Source organism: Toxorhynchites rutilus, chromosome 3, assembly GCF_029784135.1.
Source record: "Toxorhynchites rutilus septentrionalis strain SRP chromosome 3, ASM2978413v1, whole genome shotgun sequence".
Classification (NCBI taxonomy): domain Eukaryota; kingdom Metazoa; phylum Arthropoda; class Insecta; order Diptera; family Culicidae; genus Toxorhynchites; species Toxorhynchites rutilus.
Window position 1 is genome coordinate 286865174 of NC_073746.1, and position 19295 is coordinate 286884468.

Genomic DNA, 19295 nt, shown 5'->3' on the forward strand with positions numbered 1-19295 from the left:
CACAAGAATGAATCATCAAACAATTATCGTCAAATGATTCTACAATAAAAAAAACATTTCAGGGCGATCAAACCGGTAGAATGGTTATTTTGAAATTATCGTAGCATTATAAAATAATATCCTAAGTTATAAACAAGCGACTTGAATTAAACAACTGCGTAGGTCTACGTCAACAATGCGGTCGTGTCTTGAACACAACCTCCTATAATTTTTTTTTCCAACAACTATAAACTGTGGAACACACATATTCCCTGTAGATTACCCTGAAAAACCTCGATTATTTAGTCCATAACCTGAGATAACACATATATTCTCAATAACAATCCTCACAGACATTTTGAATTGATCAAATCAAGTTTTATTGAAAGAATGCTTTGAAATTTGTTAATGAAAATAGAAAATGAAACGTTGAGAACATGATTCATGTGATTTCATGTGTCTGAAAAGTAAAGAATTTCTAATCTAGCATTGATGATAGTCAGCTATACGAGCTGACTATAGCTTCCATTGCGACAATATCATATCAAAAATAAAATAACTATCATAGCTTCGTCTGATGACGAAGAGGAATGCAACCAATGGTGTATAGCTACCTTTCTGATTCTGATACTCGTCTATCCTATTGTTGCCGCAGGTAAGTTCTGTAAGTGGGGAGGTGGGAAAAAGAAAGAGAAGAAAAAAGAGATTAAATTTTCTTTCTATCCTTCGCGTTGACATGTGAGCGGACATGTAGCGGACTTGTAGCGAACATTCGTGGAATTGAAAAAGAACAATACTCGTCTGGAAAGGAAACGTTTTCTTTATTGGGCACTTCGTATCGTTTGTGAACAACACTTGTTTCACCTGCTTGCGATGCAGTTTTTGTAGCATCGACCGTGAAGATGGCAAGAACACTGTAGTGTTTTTTCTGCTGTTACAGAACTGTTTCTTGCACTAGAGTATCGTTTTCATACTTGAAAAGTTCCTCCAGAACCAGAACCGCCCAATGCTTATCAGTCAACTTTCCGAGCGATTCATCTAGTTTAAGTGATGTAAATGGAAACTCTTGAAAGAAACGGCTCATTCCATTTTTAGTGTGTTTTTGTCGATCTGCCCCGTAACGGCCCCACAAGAGGGTGATTTATTTGGTATTATGAAATAATGTAGCCTTTGTAATGCTCGATGTTCGTTTTCTTCTTATTCAATGGTTTCACGCCACCCTTCAGCCCTCCTCCGGGAAATGGCGGAGAAAAGCTATCCATTTGCCGTGCAACAGCCACCCGCAGCTCGCCTTGGCCAGGAAGAAACGGTATAGCGTGCTGCAAGCGTTTAATACCTGCCATTTGTGCTGATTGTTTTCGGGCTTTATTATTTTGTAGAAGTTTACCCGGTGGGTTGGGGTCTTTCGTTTTGCGTGTTAAAAGGAATGACCACCGGTACCACAACCACGGGGGTGCCGGCGGTGGAAAATTACCACTATCAATCTGCCTTTTTACGATCAACCATCAATCAATTCCTCATTTGCATTCTGGCCACTTCCTCCGTTGAGGAATTGCTTCGCCATTAAGTGGTTCCTGTGGGGGTGGGTTTCATCATGATGAAAATCAAACAGTTGCAGTTGTTTTCAAGTTTTGAAGTGGTTGCTTGTTTTACTTGACTACAAAGAATATTTAAACCGCCTTTTGAGTGAGGCTTGTCTTTGATGTTTGTGTCGTCATGTTCTTTGGAGGTATTTTATGTATTTAACTCATTGACGACTCTTATCGTGAGGCTATTGTACTTCGTCTGTTTTACTGAAGACTTTCACTTCTCAATAAAGATAAAAATCTCAAAAAAGTGATGATAAAAATGTAGAGCCGCCCGTGGTTGCATTCAGTGTTTCTAGAAAAGAAGATGTGTTATGCGTGCATGTTACTGCTCACAATGATACAAATTTCGACATGAGGCCAGCTTGTTCTCGCGGGAACAAGAATGGATCCTTTTCATAAAAACATGGCGCTTTTCAGGACCACTGAATCTTTCACTAAATTGCAATCGCAATTCAAAGCAGCAGCTCGATGCATTTTAAAGTAATATATCCAAAATAAAAAAAAAACAAATTGATTTTTATAATTTGGGTTTATTAGTGGTTGGTGATTTTCCAATCAATCATTCAATTTTCAGAAATTCATGTATTGTTTTCGGATTGAAAGTGGCATCAAAGTACAATACAGTGTAAGTCGGATAGGAAGAAGGAATTTTCCAGCAGTGATAGCTGTGTTCATCGGTTGGAAACTAAAGGTGAAAATTCATTCAACCGCCCAAATTATCTGAACCCTCTAAATCCCACGTTTTAATTGGACCAATTTGTACACCTCAGATTTTATCGATCATAGGAGCAAATAAAGTAGCAGCGAAATACAATTTGAATACATAAATACCACTACGAAAACAATCATAGCTGTCCATCATGTATATCATTCTATCCAAGAGAAATAAGAAAAAGAAGCCACAATATATATTTCTCGTTCTAGTAAACTTCATGGATGTAAACGAACTTTTAAATTTGTATTAAAAACAAACAAGAAGGAGAAACCAACCTCAGTTTCTATTTTGCTACCGTGTTGAACGAACGTACATTTTGTTTTTGCTTCAGATTCCATTCTCAGAATATGCACAAAGCAAGCATAGTACAGAGCTTTCACTGACACACGGCCAGTGCGCAGATGTTTTTAAACGGCTTGCGTATGACGAAATTCATGCCAACTCGCCTTAGGAGTTGGCAGCATCATCTCAGGTAGCATGAGTCATTTAAACAACTTTGCATACTTTGTATATTCAAAAAAGAACTAGACTACTTTTTGGATAGGGTCAAAAAAATTTTTTTGATTTTTCACAAAAAAAATATAACTCAAAAACTATGATACCTTCACAATTATGAGCAAAAGATGAAAAGTAGGAAATTGTTTAAATTTTCATAAAAAAAACAATTTTTTGAAATTTTGCTGAAAAAAAACTAATTTAAAAAATTAATACTCAGTTTTCTCAAAAATGTATTGTTTTTTCAAAAATAACTATGCGAATAGCCCTTACAATTTTAAACTAGTCGTTCATACATCGAAAGATGGGCACTTTAACAGGGAAAAAGTTTTTCCAACATCTTCTTCATGTTTTCTTCGAAAAAGTTACAACAAATCCCAATTGATTAAAGTAAAGATAGCGATATAATTTTAGTCAAAGAACGAAATGTAGGAAATTATTTAGGTTTTCATAAAAAAATATCAAACAAATTTTTGAAAAAAACTATTGAAAAAAAAATATTTTTAAAATTAAAATTCATTTTTCTCGAAAACATGAAAAAATAAATATGAATAGTCCACAACATTTACAATAAGTCACTTATACATCGGGAGATGGGAACTTTTACAGGGAAAAAGTTTTTCGAACGAATTGAACATTTACAGTAATTTTTCTATTTTCTATTTGAAAAATTACTATTAATGTTCAATTTGTAACATTTCTATGTAGAAATTTTCGCGATTTACATGCTCTGCTAACTTTTTTCTTTTCAGGAACATGTAAAGAACGTGTCAAACGCGAGGATTTACACACAACAATGTTACGAGTAAAATATTATTTCAGGAGTCTTCATACAAAAATGCCTTATATTCCAGAAACTATAAAAGATAGAAAGTTAATGTCTTGGACGAAAGTTCATATTTAAATAGGAGCTAAAACTTTGTCGAACACACTATATCGATATCTTGACTTCAAACAAAGTTAGGATAAGTTGTAATTTTTTCAAAGAAAACATCAAAAAGTTGTTGTTAGAAAAACTTTTTCCCTGTGAACATGCGCATCTTCCGATGTATGGACGACTTGTTGGAAAATTATAAGGGCTATTCATATATTTTTTTAAATTTTTAAAAAAAAATACGTTTTGAGAAAAATGAATTTAAATTTTTTTGACGATTTTTTTAAAGAACTTTGGTATTTTTTCATGAAAATCTGAATAATTTCCTACATTTCATCCTATGGCTAGAATTTTGTAGATACCATAGTTTTTGAGTTATATTTTTTTATAAAAAATTAAGGAATTTTTTTTGGCCCTTTGCGAAAAGTTGTCTAATCCTTTTTTGAATATTTCAAGCATGCAAAGCTGCTTAAAAGACCCATGTGTTTACAACCACAACGTTTCATCAATATGGGTATCAAATAAAAGGGCTTGACTAACAGAACACAGTAGATCATGAAAAATCCAAACCAAGATATCAGCGGTCACGAAATGGCCAATTACTTTTTTTTCATGCAACACCCGCATATGGGCATCAAATGAAAGATCGCCTTCCTTTTGATTATTTGCTCTTAAGTTTAGCACACATCTTTATTCATATTGTCATGATAATTATGCGTTTATCACCACTACAAAATGGCTGACTTCATATCTTCTCAGAGAAAAAAGTTGATTGGAATATGTGTATCGAATGAATGGATTTCACTCGGAAAACACACTAAATTATAAACAACATAAATCTGAAAAGCTCGCCGCCACAAAATGGTCGACTATGTACTTTTGGCAACCCCCTTAATATTTGTATCAAATGAAATGATTTGACTATTTTTTTTTATAATACGTTTATTTGTCTTTTTGTTTGGTAAAAAATATTTACATGGTTGATTGAATCTCGACTTCAAAACTAAATTTCAACTCATCTATATCAATCCTACCATTACTACTATCAATGAAGGTGATATATGTCAATAACAGTTTCATTATCAAAATTCGTTCATTCGTTTCAAACCCCTCCAACGACGGCCGAAGGAGATTCTCTAAATGGAGTGCGCGTTGTCTACCAGATAAAAACGTTCAACAGTGTTACCTTCTGGTGTAGTGATAAGCTTCTTGAAGAGTGCAACCATACTAGACGCGAAAAATTGGTCACGAGTATGTCCCAATTTGTTTTCACCATACCTCGGACCGAGTTGGTGAAGATTATCCCAAGAATTTTGATGGAACCTCCCGTGCGAAGCCACGGTGCAGTGATTGGATCATTCACACATCCGACGTCAATTCCGGTGGTTTTATCTTCATTCAAGCGTGCCCCTGCTATTCTCTCAAAACGCTGGAACAAGCCTCGTATCACATCAACGGTAACGGTATTGAATTAAAGAGACTTTAAACTCAGAGAGTTCATTCGTCTCTATCACATCAAGCTTTTCGGCACTCGATACAATGGCACTGATGTCATCTGCGTAAGCGATAATTAAATCTGCCCCACACACTTGCTCTAATCGCAGAAGAAGTGGGTGAAGATAGAGCACGAAGAGATGCATCGAAAGAGGGTCCCCTTGTCGGACAGAACGTTGGATTTGGATTGGAGCGGAGAGGTGCCCGTTGATGAGCAAGCGAGAGGAAGAGGCTGCTGCTACACGGGAAAGCAAATTCACCAGTTCTGGGTTGAAACCCAAATCTCGCATCGTAGTAAATAAAAAACGATGATCCACACGATCGAAAGCATGATCGTGATCAAAGGAGATCAGCTTGCATTTTTGTCTGCCCGCCTTCAGCTGTGCAATTCTGTCCTTCAATGCTAACGTTGCTTGGAAAATGTTGTGCTCGCCGTTCGAGCATTTTTGTGAGCGAGTCAAAACACTATGAGCTCGAAGCACATTTTCAAGTCGCTGCTTCAAAACACGCGACAAAATTTTGTAGTCGTAGTTGACTAGACTAATTGGGCGGTAGGAACGTGCGCTGTCCCCCGAATCTCGTTTCTTCACCAGCACGATCACCCCATCGACGAATTGGGATGGAAAATTTGACCTGATAGCGTCATTCATAATCAGGTTAAGCTCACGATGTATCACATCGAAAGTTCGCAGAAAAAACTCTTTTGGCAGTCCGTCGGGTCCTGGAGACTTTTTCGATGCGCTTGTGCGGATAGCTAAAAGTATTTCTGCCGTAGTGATTTCATACATACAAGCTTCGTTTGCATCATCCTGCTCGGGAATGATTCTCTCACACTGGAAAGGTCCCCATTCTCCCTCTTCCACATTGCCGGGCGCGAATAGATTACTGAAATACTCGACCATATGGTTCTGTATAGCAGCAGAATCATCGATGATTTCATCTCTCTCATTTCGCAGACGCTCGATGGTTGTTTTTCGGCGCACTCGCTCGCCCAGCTGATAAGTCGATAGCGGCTCACCAGCAACGAAGGTTTCGTTGATTCGCACGAACATTTCGGAGAACGCTCGCTGGTGTGTCAGCATCTTTGCTTTTATTCGATTGATGGTGGTGAGCATGGCAGGGTTGTTTTGGTAGTAATCGTACGCATTCCGTAGTAACTGAAAGAGACGATGTTGTTCACGATGGAAGTTATCGAATGCTGTTTTGGACTTCCATCGGAAAAAAGACTTTATTTTAGGCTTTGCGCACGATAGCCACCATTCCATCCATGACCGATGGTTTCGTCGTTGACGAGTCCAAAACTGCCACCGTATTTGGAACTCGTTAATATTTTCAGCGGTCAGTAGATGCGGACGGAGAGACCAAAATCCACGACCATGTGCTCTGTCGGAGAGAAGAAGGCAAATTCTCATGGTGACGGCCTTATGATCCGAAAAACAGCACACATGTACAGCTGTTGATCTCAGCTGTTCTCGGAGACCGTTGCTCACATAGAAGCGATCGAGCCTAGACGAAGAGTTGTGTGTGATGTAAGTATACTCGATCTCTCGTGAACGAAGTCGTTGCCACACATCATGCAGATGTAACTGCTGAACGGTGGCTAGAAGAGCGGGACTCGAATTTTGCCCCGTCGCATCGCATTGACGAATCACGCAGTTGAAATCGCCACCTAAGACGACGTGGTCGGTCCGATGACGAAGGTAATAGGCAATGCTGTTGTTGAAGAACCGCTCTCTTTCAGCACGGAGAACGGAACCTGATGGGGCATACACATTACAGAGTGTTGTGTTGTGGACACGGAGGGCGAGTAATCTTCCGTCTAGACTCTTCTCTACATGTGAGAATTTGATGTGTTGTTTTAAAGCGATTGCCGTTCCTCTCCTTGAGTGGTCGACATTACAGACAACGTTGTAGCCAGGCAAGACTAACTGTTCGTTCTCTACCTCCTGCAAAAACACAATATCCAACTCCATTGTGCGAACGAACGTGCGAAGGGCGTTTAGTTTGGTTTGGTTGGTGATGGTATTTATATTGATCGTCCCGATGTTACAACTGACGTACTCCATTTTATTGGATTTCTTCGTCGGAGATTCTAACTTGTACGTGTTCGGTGAAGATGACGTCTTCTCCGTAGTGAAGCATTTTCTTGCCTGGTGGTTGTCTACGCGAGCGTCGGCTGCCATTCGAGCCTTGGGAAGCTTGTGAATTGTCTGTTTCGTTGCCATCGGGTCTACGATGCGACGTGGTGGCGTTCGGGAATGAGATGGGCGATAGCTGGATTACAGTTTGTGTTGCGGATGGTATCGTTGTTGAAGGTGTAGCGGGGGGTGGCATCGTGTTATTTTGTTGTTGTACTGCGGTTTGTGTCCCACTCATTTCAGAGAAATTTGGCTTCAGACGCGTGTTGTCATAGTGACCGACAGTGAGCGAACTCTTTGTCAAACGTTTTGATGAAGCTGACGATGGTTTACGAAGATTCGTTGGTTTGGTGTGTTGAGGTTTGGTCGGGTTGCCCTTCGTTACGCTAGCGTATGATTGGTCTGCTGCGAGCTTCTGCACCAGCAGTTTCTTGTTTTGTACACATGGAATGCCAATGTGTACAAACTCATGGCAGTGTAGGCACGTTTGCCGTTGCCCCTTATATTTCACCGCAGTCTCTTCTCCCTGGATTGTCACGAGAGAAGGAATGTTTTTCGTAATCACCATCCGAACAATACGAACCCCGGTGTTAATACCACCGAAGTCGTACTCGGTGAGAAAATCAGCAATCTGATCATCGGTGACGCTCTCGGGTAGCTCAAGCAAATTTACTTCTACCGCACCGTCCTCCATCGTAAAGGCCGTTTTATATTATCAGGCACGTAGCGTAAACGGTACGTACCGGCACCGGCAGACAAATACATGATGTATTCATATCATCAGGCATAGCAACTTCTCTGTACGGACCGGCAGCGCAGACGGAGCGGAGAAATGCTACTGGTGATTGAACCGATGTCGTACCGAAGAGCGACGAACGCACCCACACCACGAACTTCGACGTTGGGTTTGTATGTATGGTGCTACTCGCCCATGTAGTTCGTGCCCGGCACCGGCAAAATATTCTTTTCGAGAATTCCTTCATGCATTTGTCTGAAGCGTGCTGTGTATGCCCGGAGCCGTTCCGCTATATATACGCATACACATTTGAAACACACGCAATAATATTTGTCTTGCATGAAACGTGCCGTGTCGGTTACGCTACGTGCCTGATAATATAATATTACCTTAACTCGTAGTATGTATGATTTCCCTTCAAACACGAACTCGTGCTTGTTGTCGTGCTGCTCCACTATTTGTTCAGCAAGTTGGAGGTTGTTGACCTTGACGAAGGTACATGCAAGCCGTCTGCTTGGCTGAAGTTGCAGAACATTCTCACGTGTAAGTCCGAGTTCTTATCCAACGAACTTATGGATCTCGTCATGAGAAAGCAATTTCGGAAATTGCGAGTAGTCGACGCGAAACGTATTTTCGCTACGCGGCATCACGGAATGTGCCGTCGCGGATAGCGTAGATGAAAGAAACCAACAACGTATCAAATAGTCTGTGAACGACTTCCAAAATCTGCTCGTCTGATAAAATCGACTTATCGACTCGGAAGTTGAGCGCTAACTGATAATAGAATAAAGTACATCATGAAAACATTAAAAAATAATGGTTTCATTGTAGAGAGATATACTAATAGAGTGTCGACTCAAAAGCTGAAAAATAATTCCATGATATTTTCTGATTTTCCAGTAATTTTTCAGAAAAATTCAAGATGTAGACAAAACTTCTACTAGTTCTGTAGTTGAAGTTCTTAAAGCATTTAATTTGCAGAAGCAATGAAATTTATGAACGTATGTCGGTATCTTCGAATAAATGAATTGTTTGCCAATTTTGATTGAGTTAAACGTCGAATGAGAAGAGTCGTAAATAATAAGAAATTTGAAGTAATAAATCAATACTAGTACTAGTACCGAATGAGTCAATTTCATTTAGATTTTGACCATTTCACGAAACTGTTACGATTTTAACAAAACAAATTTTTCTTAAAAATTTTCGGCGTTTTCCTAAATTTTATTCGTATTGCCTCGAGAGATTTCACTTCTGCTTCTCGTAGGCGTTTAATTGGTTCCTTGGTTCATTTGATGCAAAAGCCATTGTATTCTGATAAAGAGAATGAACATTTCGAACTCGTTGAATTAAATTGCTCAACATTTTTATTGATGCTATCCTTCCAAAGTGAAGCAGAGCATCATAAACTCGTCGCATAGCACAACAGTCTCCTCACGCATGTTCTCATAAAACCATTCGGTATTAAAGGAAAGGCCCTCTCAACCTTAGAGATCAGAACTTGTTGCATTTGTTGTACGAAATATTGTTTCAGTTGTACGAAAGTCAGCTAGAGATCCACTGATAGTCCAAAATCCGTTAAATTTAAAAAAAAGTCAAAAGCTTCTCTAATCATTTTCCAGCCAATTTTACAGATAACAGTAATATTTTCTGTAACATAGGAATCATTTTCTATACAAAATATGATGAAGGTAGTCAAGATTCCATAAGTCCACACTTCAGTTAACAGTCGGAGGAGAATGCCAAACAACTTTATGATTGTCTCATGCGTAAGCAGAAAGAGACGCGAACATATATGCCAAATGCTAGCAAAAACACCGCGCTGTTTACTCTTCTGAAGGACTCAGTTCACCTACAGAAGAGTAAACAGCGTAAAAACAAAACAACATATACCTAAAAACCTACAAAGAGTCAAACTAGTCAAATACAATTTTGTATCATTAACTTTACAATTACTTCAATAACCAAAATTCTAATAGGCGGAATTTTATTTTTTCCAGATTGATGACGAAATTCCCTGATATTCCCCGATTTTTATTGACATTGTTTGAATTCTCTGATATTCCCTGATTTTCAAGGTTCTTCTAGGTAGTCGATACCCTGGCTAATAATACAGATAATGTACAGAAAACTAGAAAATAAAAATGAATTTAAAAAAAGTAAATTAAATGGTTTTCTTGTTATTAAATATAATAATGATTCAGGAAATGTTTGTAGCAATTAATAGTTATCACACCCTTTCCTTCACTAATCTAGGGCATTGATGAGACTAACATAAAAACGATTTTATTAGGACCACAAAAAAATCATTTCAAAAAGTTCGATGCGTTTCGAAATTGGAAAAACAATATTTTTACGATTGTTTTTTTTTCGGGAGAGAGCCAGTGTGAATTTAGGAGTGTTTTCGGACTAATTGATGCCTTTTTCCCATCGAGCATTTGATTTTCGTGAACTCAAGCTTCGTTTCCGGGTTGAAAGTGGCTTCAAAGTGCAGTGCATTCCAGGCCGAATGTGATGTAGGTATTCTCCAGCGGAGAGAGGTGTGTTGCTATCGCCTCCGCCGCCGCCACCACACTTCCGAATTGACTCGGATTCTCTGTTATTGTTCTGCGAAAGATGATGAATAGTATTATTTAAGAATTATTGCTTCGGAAATGGTATTTTTGGGAGCGTTGGAGATACAATTTTGTTAAGAGATACTGAAAAACTGTTTGAATATTCAATAAGTTTAGTGTTTCAGGAAGCAGTCAATAGTACATGTTGATTGTAAGGGATAATTTGACAATCTACTCAAATTGACCTTTGCATACTTTGCGAATCTTCGCGCCCCTCACTATGGGTAAGCATGCATTCATTGTCCCTTGTCCGTTCTACAAATTTCAATTTGTTCCATTGTTAAATTTATATGATTTTTGTTCTCGTCGGCAATAATTTCATAGCCCTACGTTAACAATACGGTCATGTCTTGGACACCAAAATATAATTTAATCAGGCGCTGTATTTCTGTGCAAACTTCGATTTTAGAACTTAGAGTTCAAGTGTCCTGAATTAGTTAGCATGACAGTTTTCCGTTCACGGAAACATATGAGGGTACTACAGACGGTATATTTTGCCAAATTCAACGATATTACAGTTTGAGAATCTTGAATCATGAGATTTCCTGGGTGTTCAGAATGAATTTACTTCGTTCGGCTTTCATCTGTCCCAATTGTTTTTCAACTGAAGGAATCGTAGCAAAACTTCCACCTCTCAATATTTTTCATAGCAATCTGCTGTCAAAACTTTTCTGAGTCGACCACTGTGGGCGCTGCATCAAAATTGTTAGAGTGAATCAAGATTCAGTAGTGTACAATTTTAACATGAACGAATTAATTGTATCTTTTCACTAAGGTTTTTCTTACCCTATGAAGTAGATTATTGGGCAAGTTTTCTGAATTAAATTATTGAATTGATTGATCATAGAAAGAATGACAGTTCAATATTTCTACATTTTATACATTCATTACTTTAGTGCAGTGGTTCTCATGATACAGTAGATTTGGAAAGATTAACGGCCATCTCTTTAAATTTTTACTGTATTCTGTATACTGTATTTATATAGCATTAATCATTATTTTAATTCCGTTATAAGTGTATAATTTATTAGTCATAAAGTGTTGTTGATGCTCAACCACTTTGTTCGCTTCGGACGTTTCAAGGAACCCCCTCAAAAATATTCACTTGGGCCGATATCTGAAGCACTTCTTCTATGTGGCCCACTCACTACAGCTGCGGAGCTTCGTTTTCCATTAAAACTTGGCATGGAGTCGCTTCGGTTCCAGTGAATGAATTTTAAAATTTTTAGTTCGTACATTAATTATGGCCACCCTGAAAGGAAAACACACCATAAGAAATACATGCTGGGAAATCGATTTCGCTAGCACTTTAACCGCGTGCTTTCCCGGCGCTCACCGGACACACCGTGCCGCGTTTGCCAATCGTTTATATTCGCGTGTTTTTGTGTATGGGAAAACATGCTCATTATAATTTAATATAAAAGTATAATGGAACGCTTCGCAGCGTTAGGGCGCATTTTTCCACCGTCTTCGTTTCCCGAGGGCGAAGGATATGTTCGTTTTTCCTTCTCGAACGAACATCGCGCGAAAAATGTGGAATAATCCTGAAACTGGAACGCGATGGTCCCGAAGTAGAATATTTGTAAATGTAAATCCTCCCGCGAGTGGTATAACAGGATTCGGAGAGTAAATAGACACTTCCGTGTACATGTTGTCAAAACTTTTTCCGCTCGAGTAAGGATGTGGAAGAGGGGTGCTGCAAACTTCTGTGGATCGATTGAATTTGAAATCATGTTTCAAATAGATTCAATTCGTAAAATCTTTCCCACCTCATGTTCGATTCTTTCTTCTCGCAATCAAAACAGTTATAAATTATCATACCGAGTTCACACAGTGTACACTTGGGATCGAATGTTTCCCAAGCATAAATCAGTCGGTCCTGAAGAACCCTTTTTTCTACTCTGAAAGCGAACGTCTTCTAATTGCCAGCATCTCATATTTATGACCCACCATGATGAAGATAAAAACGAAAAACATCCCCCGTAGTCATTACTCTTCCTGTTTCATTTACTTACCTTCGGGAGGACCCAAAGATAAAACACCTTGCTGAAGTTTGTTGATTTTTACTCGACTAATATGACGCACCGGTTACGCTTATAAATGATGCACAAGCTCTTCCTCTCAAGCCAAGCAACAACAATCCAGCATACCGCCGGTTAGATTCATTAATCTTAACGAGGGGTTGTGGGATTGGCCGGTGGGTGTCGCTGGCTAAACGCGAAAAATCTAAATTCTTCGTGGGTGGCAACTGCCAAATAGGAAATGTTGGGAGCACGAGAAAAGCACAAAATATGAATACTTGATGTGGGAATCCTGGCTGTTTCTTCTGAGAAGCAACAAGCAAAAAGCAGACCCGAACAAAAGTCGCTCGTGGTAAGACTAACCACCGAGTCGAAAAGTTAATGTCCCATAAATCTCTGTATTCGGGTTATGTTTGACATGTCTGCTTCCCTTCACCAGTCTGGATCGCTCTGAGTCGAGTGCGGAACAGAGAATCGCAGAAGTGAGAAGGGTGACGAGTGTACGATGCGCGGAAGCTGGCGAAAGTGGTCCACCTGTTAATGGAGAGACAAGAAAGTACGGGTCCTTTGTCCAACCCGCTGTCAACTCGCCATCGTTAGGTAGATAGTCGTTTGTTAAGGTCAATTATGGCGACGTCCAGGCAAAAGCTCGCTGGCCATTTGCTATTAGCGTAGGATTTATGAGCCTTCTTTGTGACATTTTGGGAAGGAAAATGGGTTTATGATAACTTCAAGTAGGATTTCAAACCTTTCTACTATTTAATTTTTTTTTTATTCTTAAATTCTTGGTACAGTATAAATATGTTGGGAAACTCATTCAGAAAATGAAAATTTGCCGTTTATAGTCTACAGTGGATTCCCAGCCCTCCGTTAGCTTTACTACAAATGCATCCCTCTTTGTTTTTAAACACCATTTGACTTGGTATCTGTAGGTAATACGTAGGGGAAAAGGGGGGAATTTGGACCACCTAAGCAAATTGCCTAATATTTCCAAAGCAATACGGTCTAAATAAAAAATGTCACATTGTATACTGAGCTACACTTGTTTTCTCTCAATAAATAATGTTCAATCATTATATAAAGCTTCAATCTACCGAATACATCATAAAATAAAAGAGATGATTTTTTGACATTAAAATTTGATGCGTGGTGATTTGGACCAGTGTGTGTTTCATCGAAAAAAAAACATACTTATGTTTATGTAAAGTATTTTGGGATAATGTTACAATCCGTAACAATGTTTTGGGTGTCTTGGCCATATTCCAGACCAGAAAAGTTGGATTGACACCATCTCGAATTCTACATGAATCTTTTCACTGTTGGTCGAGCATTTTCAAACACTTTTGTTGCTTGGTCAAAGAAAATCCGTTCTCGATGGCATGCGTTGCTCTTTCAAGCTCCACCTTCTTCCAACGTTGTCTGTCCATCCTCTTCTTGTAATTCAGCGGCATCTGGAATCAATTAGGCCAAAGAAAAGTCTCAAACCTGTAGGACCAATTCACCCCACAGAAACGTGTCCATGTCACCTCACGCAACATGCAAAAATTAAAATGCAATTAATTTAATTTATTGTTATCAAATGATCAAAATGACATTATAGAAAATCCAAGTTGAGCCGTAAATTTTGAGATAAAGGGGTGGTCCAAATCACCCCGTGTTACCCTACTATGACCGTCCTACTGCGGTTGAATTTATCAACGCCACCATTGCAAAAGTTGACAACGAAATTTAAATATATGTGCAATTCCAAATGAAATCGTCCAAAAATTTTAAAAACATGTATTTTTGATTCGAATGAAAGTTTGTATTCCGTTTGGGTTGGAGGTAATATGAGTTCAACAGCATTGTATTGATGTCTAAACATGAAAAAAAATATACACTAAGAAAAAAAATTAGTACTCTTTTTTTTATTTACAAAAACACTTTAATTTGCAATATCCAAAAAACATATTTTTTAATTTTTTTAAATTTTTTTCATATAAAATAGAAGTCATGTAGAAAATTTTAGAAATGGGTCCAAGATGGTAAAACTATTTTTGATGAACTTTGTGGAAGATCGAATTTTTACGAATTTCCGAAACTTCGAATTCGAATTATGATTTCTGATGTGATTTAAAACAAAAAAGCTCATTATGAATCTCCTTCTAAATGTAGCCATTCACAATTTAAAAAATATTTTTAATTTATTGTCTTTGTTTTTTAAGGATTTACGTTGAAAAAACATTTGAAGACATGTGGGTTAACACAAAACTAAGCGATATCAAAAAATCTTTTTTATCTTAATACAAACTTTTAGCATATTATTCGTGTTACACAATCAAAACACGAACAGTAGAGTTGAAATCCCAACAATATACCTTGTTGATTCAATCGGACGTTATGGGTACAAATATTTTTTTTTTCTTAGATGGCCCACCTCATACCCATACACATCTTTTGAAGTGTGGAAGGTTTACGAGCAGATATCTTTCGATAATTTTTTTTTTCAATTCTGAGAGATTCCTTTTTATCTTGCTTCACTTCCGTGTATTCCATCTTTGTCTCTCAATCCAATACTCGTTGTGATACAAACACTTTGCATATATTTTTGAATTCCCTCAAATTATTCGCCCGTTTTGCGGCTTCTGGAAGCTGGTTAAATAAATGGTAACCCTTGTAAAATAGAGAATTTTGCGTGCACGTCTTTTTAAAATTCTGCAATCTAAGATCTCCTGGTTGTCTTGTTTCGTAACGATGTACATCTCTTCCATACACTACCGTGCTTCTCAAGAATTGTGGAGCCATTCCTATCGTCACACGGTATACAAAAACTAATGCGTTAAACTCGATTCGTTGTCGAATAGACATCCATTGCAGACAGTTTAACATTCTTATCCTTGGTGTCAGCCGATCACAACATAAAATTAAACGCATCACCTTATTCTGGAGGATCTGCATCCTTCTCCTTTGTTGTTTCGTTGCGAGGAACAGAATGGAAGCACAATAATCAAAGTGAGGAGCGATTATTGATTTATAGACCATAATTTTCGCATCTGTTGTCAGGAAACGATTGACTCTGCACAGTACACCAAACTTTTGGGCGGCCTTACGTATTGTATAGTTAATGTGCTCGTTAAAATTCAATTTTCCGTCCAACATAACTCCGAGATACTTCATTGACTCTACTCTCTGAATTTCCTCACCGTCAATTTGAATTGTTCTATCTATATTAGTACTCAACCGTGTAGTAACAACCATGAATTTTGTCTTGGTAACGTTCAGCTTAAGCCTCCTCCATTTTAACCACTCCGAAAACATGTTCAGCTCATGATTCATTTTATTGAAGCACTCGTCGAAACTGTCTGCAACGACAAACAGTACTGTATCGTCGGCAAAGAGATTGATTTCAGCTTCTTGCAGGATCAATTTCACATCGTTTATATACAATATAAACAACAATGGTCCAAGCACACTACCTTGTGGAACACCTAAGTTTACTTCTGCTGTTGGTGATATGCAACCGTTGTATTTTGTCACTTGTACACGATTTTCTAGATAGCTGTGAAACCAATCCAGCACGGTCCCACGGATACCGATGCCCCTCAGCACTCTTTTCAGCTTCTCCCGATCAATTGTTTCGAAGGCTCGTTTAAGATCTACAAAAACAGCAAGAATTATTTTTCCTTGCTCTATGTACTGCTTTCAAGGCTGATTCACAAGAGTGATGTTTCCTAAAACCGGATTGCTCTTCCAACAGGATTCCAGTACGTTCCACATATGCCATCAACTGTTCCTTCACAATCGTCTCTAAAACCTTTTCGTAAAGTGGTAAAATGATTATCGGTCTATGGTCTTCTGGCATAGTCGATTTAGGTATTTTTGGTATCGGGATCACCACTGTTTTCTTCCTTGCTTCTGGGAACATGCCATGCTGAAGAGAGCCGTTTACAATTAGAAGTAGTTGGTTCGAAATTACATTGAATGAGTCAATCATTACTCGCTTCGTAATATTATCTACGCCACTACAATCCTTAAGATTTGTAACCGTTTGTTTAAGCTTCCACATACTGATCGGTTGGAACTTATCAAAGCAACTTTGTGCCTCTTCATTTTCTTGTATTGTCGATGATGGCGATGGAATCAAGTTACGGATTTCTTCAACGCTTTTCACGAAAAAAGTATTCAGCAATCCAGCTGTTTCAGCTCCAGAACGCTTTACATCGAAAATAATTTCCATTGTTGCATTTCCTCCAGGTTTAATAAGTGATTTCAGACATTTACATAGTTTTTTCGAATCTCCATTGCATCGTTCAATTTCACGCTGTACTGCTTTGTTTTTGGAAGCTCGAAGCTCCCGTACATAGACGTTGCGCAGTAATCTATACTGTATCAAATTACATAGGCTGCGGGTCCGTTTCCACGTGCGGTAGGCTCTATCCCTTTCGGCTTTCACCCCTCGTAAGTCGGCTCCATACCAGCTCTGTGATCTGCCAAGCCTTAAATCGGCTGTTTCCGTCAATTGTTTTACCGTGGATACGAGTGAAACACTGAGTTGTTCAGCAGCATCATTAACCGAAACACTTGTTCTTGCTAGCGCCACATCAGCTCGTAGGATAGCTTGTAGACGTTCTCTCGAATAACGCTTCCAGGATACGATCTGTGTCTTTCGTTCAGGTGGATTTATTATCGTCGTATTACCAACCTGATCATAAATTTTCATTTCTTCTACGATTGTAGCTTCACATCCCTCCACGTTGGAGAAAACAAGATCGATGATGGTGCTACTAATTTGCGCAACCCGTGTTGGTTCAGAGACAAGTTGATTCATCCCCAGTGCCTCCACTACGTTTTTTAGCTCACGAGCATATCCTGATTTGTTCCATCTAATGTTGAAATCGCCAACAATGACATTTCTCTTTTCTTCGGTAAACACATCTTCAAGCCATCTTTCGAAACATTCAATAAAACCTGTGTGACTGCTACTGGGTGAGTGATATACACCTCCGTAGATTCCAGCTAAACACGAGCCTATCACTTCAACTGCTAGGAACCAGTTATCACCAGCTGTGGTGTTCGATATCGTTTTGTAGTTCAGTCGCTCATCCATGTAGATCACGACACCTCCGGTGTGAGCTGATCTTGATAAACAAGCTGAGAACTTGTATTTCGGAATCTCAAATTCGTCAAAGTCGCGATCTTGTGTCAGATGCGTTTCCGTCAGAATAACAATTTTCGGTTCAATTTGTTCGATCATCAGTTTAAACTCGTCAAAATGACATCGCAATCCGGCTATGTTCAGGTACACAATATCACGGTGCATATGTGATTGCTATGTCGAGAAATCCACCATTTCGTTGCGCCTTTCCAGTGGTCTTATGTAGACAGGGCATTTGCTGCTCCACGCAGAATGGTTAACATCCATGCTAAGCTTCCGCTCTATGCGTAATCTTTCGCAGTTCACACATTTTTCTACCTCCGAATTGCATTTTTTCACATCGTGGTCTCCACTACAGATAGGACAAATAATCTCTTTTGCCTTGCAGTTAGCAGCTTTGTGATTGAAAGCACTACATTTATAGCATCTCATCACATCTAACCCATTCAGAACACGACAACGATCCAGTCCACAATTTAATTTTCTCAACTCCATCACCTTAAAATATGTTTCTGCATCCAACTCCATGACCGCATTGTATTTATTGTATCGGAATTTCTCATTGCAGAACAATTTACAGAGCTTAAAGTGCTTCAGATTGCGCATGATATCGTTCTGATCAATCAGTACGTTCTTCAACTCTTCTTCACTGTACTCCTTGTCAATTCCAATCAACTTTATTGTCTGCTTAATGTTCTCTCGCACTTTTACCTCAAATTGGCTGCCTAGTTTTGTTTCGACTTCTTGTTTCAACCGGTTCACTGATTTGCGTCCCCTAAGGCAATCACAACTGCACCATCTCTGCCAGTTCTGATTCGTTTCACATTTAGGTTTTTGGCATTCACATTTTTTCTCACTTCAGCTTTCGCGTCTTTCACCTGGGCGTTTTCTTTTGGCTTAATTATTACTACTGGATCAGGCTTGGCATTAGGTTTCTTTGCATGTTCCACTAGTTTCTTCCTTTCACTCCTTTTCACTGCACTCGCGTAGCTTATTTTCGGCGTTTCGTTCTCACATTGTTCAGCATCAACTGCATCAACCTTCCTGCGCTTGGAAGCCGAACGCAGATTGTAGCGACAGGGTTGTTCATTTGTCTCATCAGTACAAACGATGGATCTCTTATTGATTCTCACTAGTTCTTCAGCCACAATTTGTTTTACACGCTGATCGAAATGTTTCGCCATATCGACGATACATGAAAATTCATTCAGTTTTTTGATGATCTCATTTAAATATTTTCGATGTGCATATCGTCGAACTCACTCAAAGTAAAGCACGTATCGTATCCAAACACCGCATTGGGGATATCCCGCAACAGGTTTATTTGCTCTTGGCTCGCTCCGGGTAAACAGCTGACATGAATAACCAGTTTACATTTACCAAAACACTCCACTACAGAATCATCATCAGCAATAGGCACAGAACATTGAGCACACGGTTGCTTGTGGCAGCTAGGCTCTCTTACATTCATCCCATCGGGCATTGTGCCCGTGGCGAGGAACGAAAAC

General features: G+C 38.8%; 1 protein-coding gene across 4 annotated transcripts in view; it reads right to left on the reverse strand.

The window, feature by feature from the left end:
- The window catches only part of LOC129777802 (zwei Ig domain protein zig-8-like), a 515724-nt gene that overhangs the window by 438435 nt on the left and 57994 nt on the right, over positions 1-19295 (reverse strand). For 3 of the 4 annotated variants that reach the window (XM_055784289.1, XM_055784288.1, XM_055784287.1), the window contains exon 3: positions 594-641. The exons of the other annotated variant lie outside the window; for it this stretch is intronic. In XM_055784289.1, coding sequence (XP_055640264.1) covers positions 594-641 — 48 coding nt within the window. The remainder of the gene's footprint in view (positions 1-593; positions 642-19295) is intronic. 4 annotated transcript variants of the gene reach the window in all.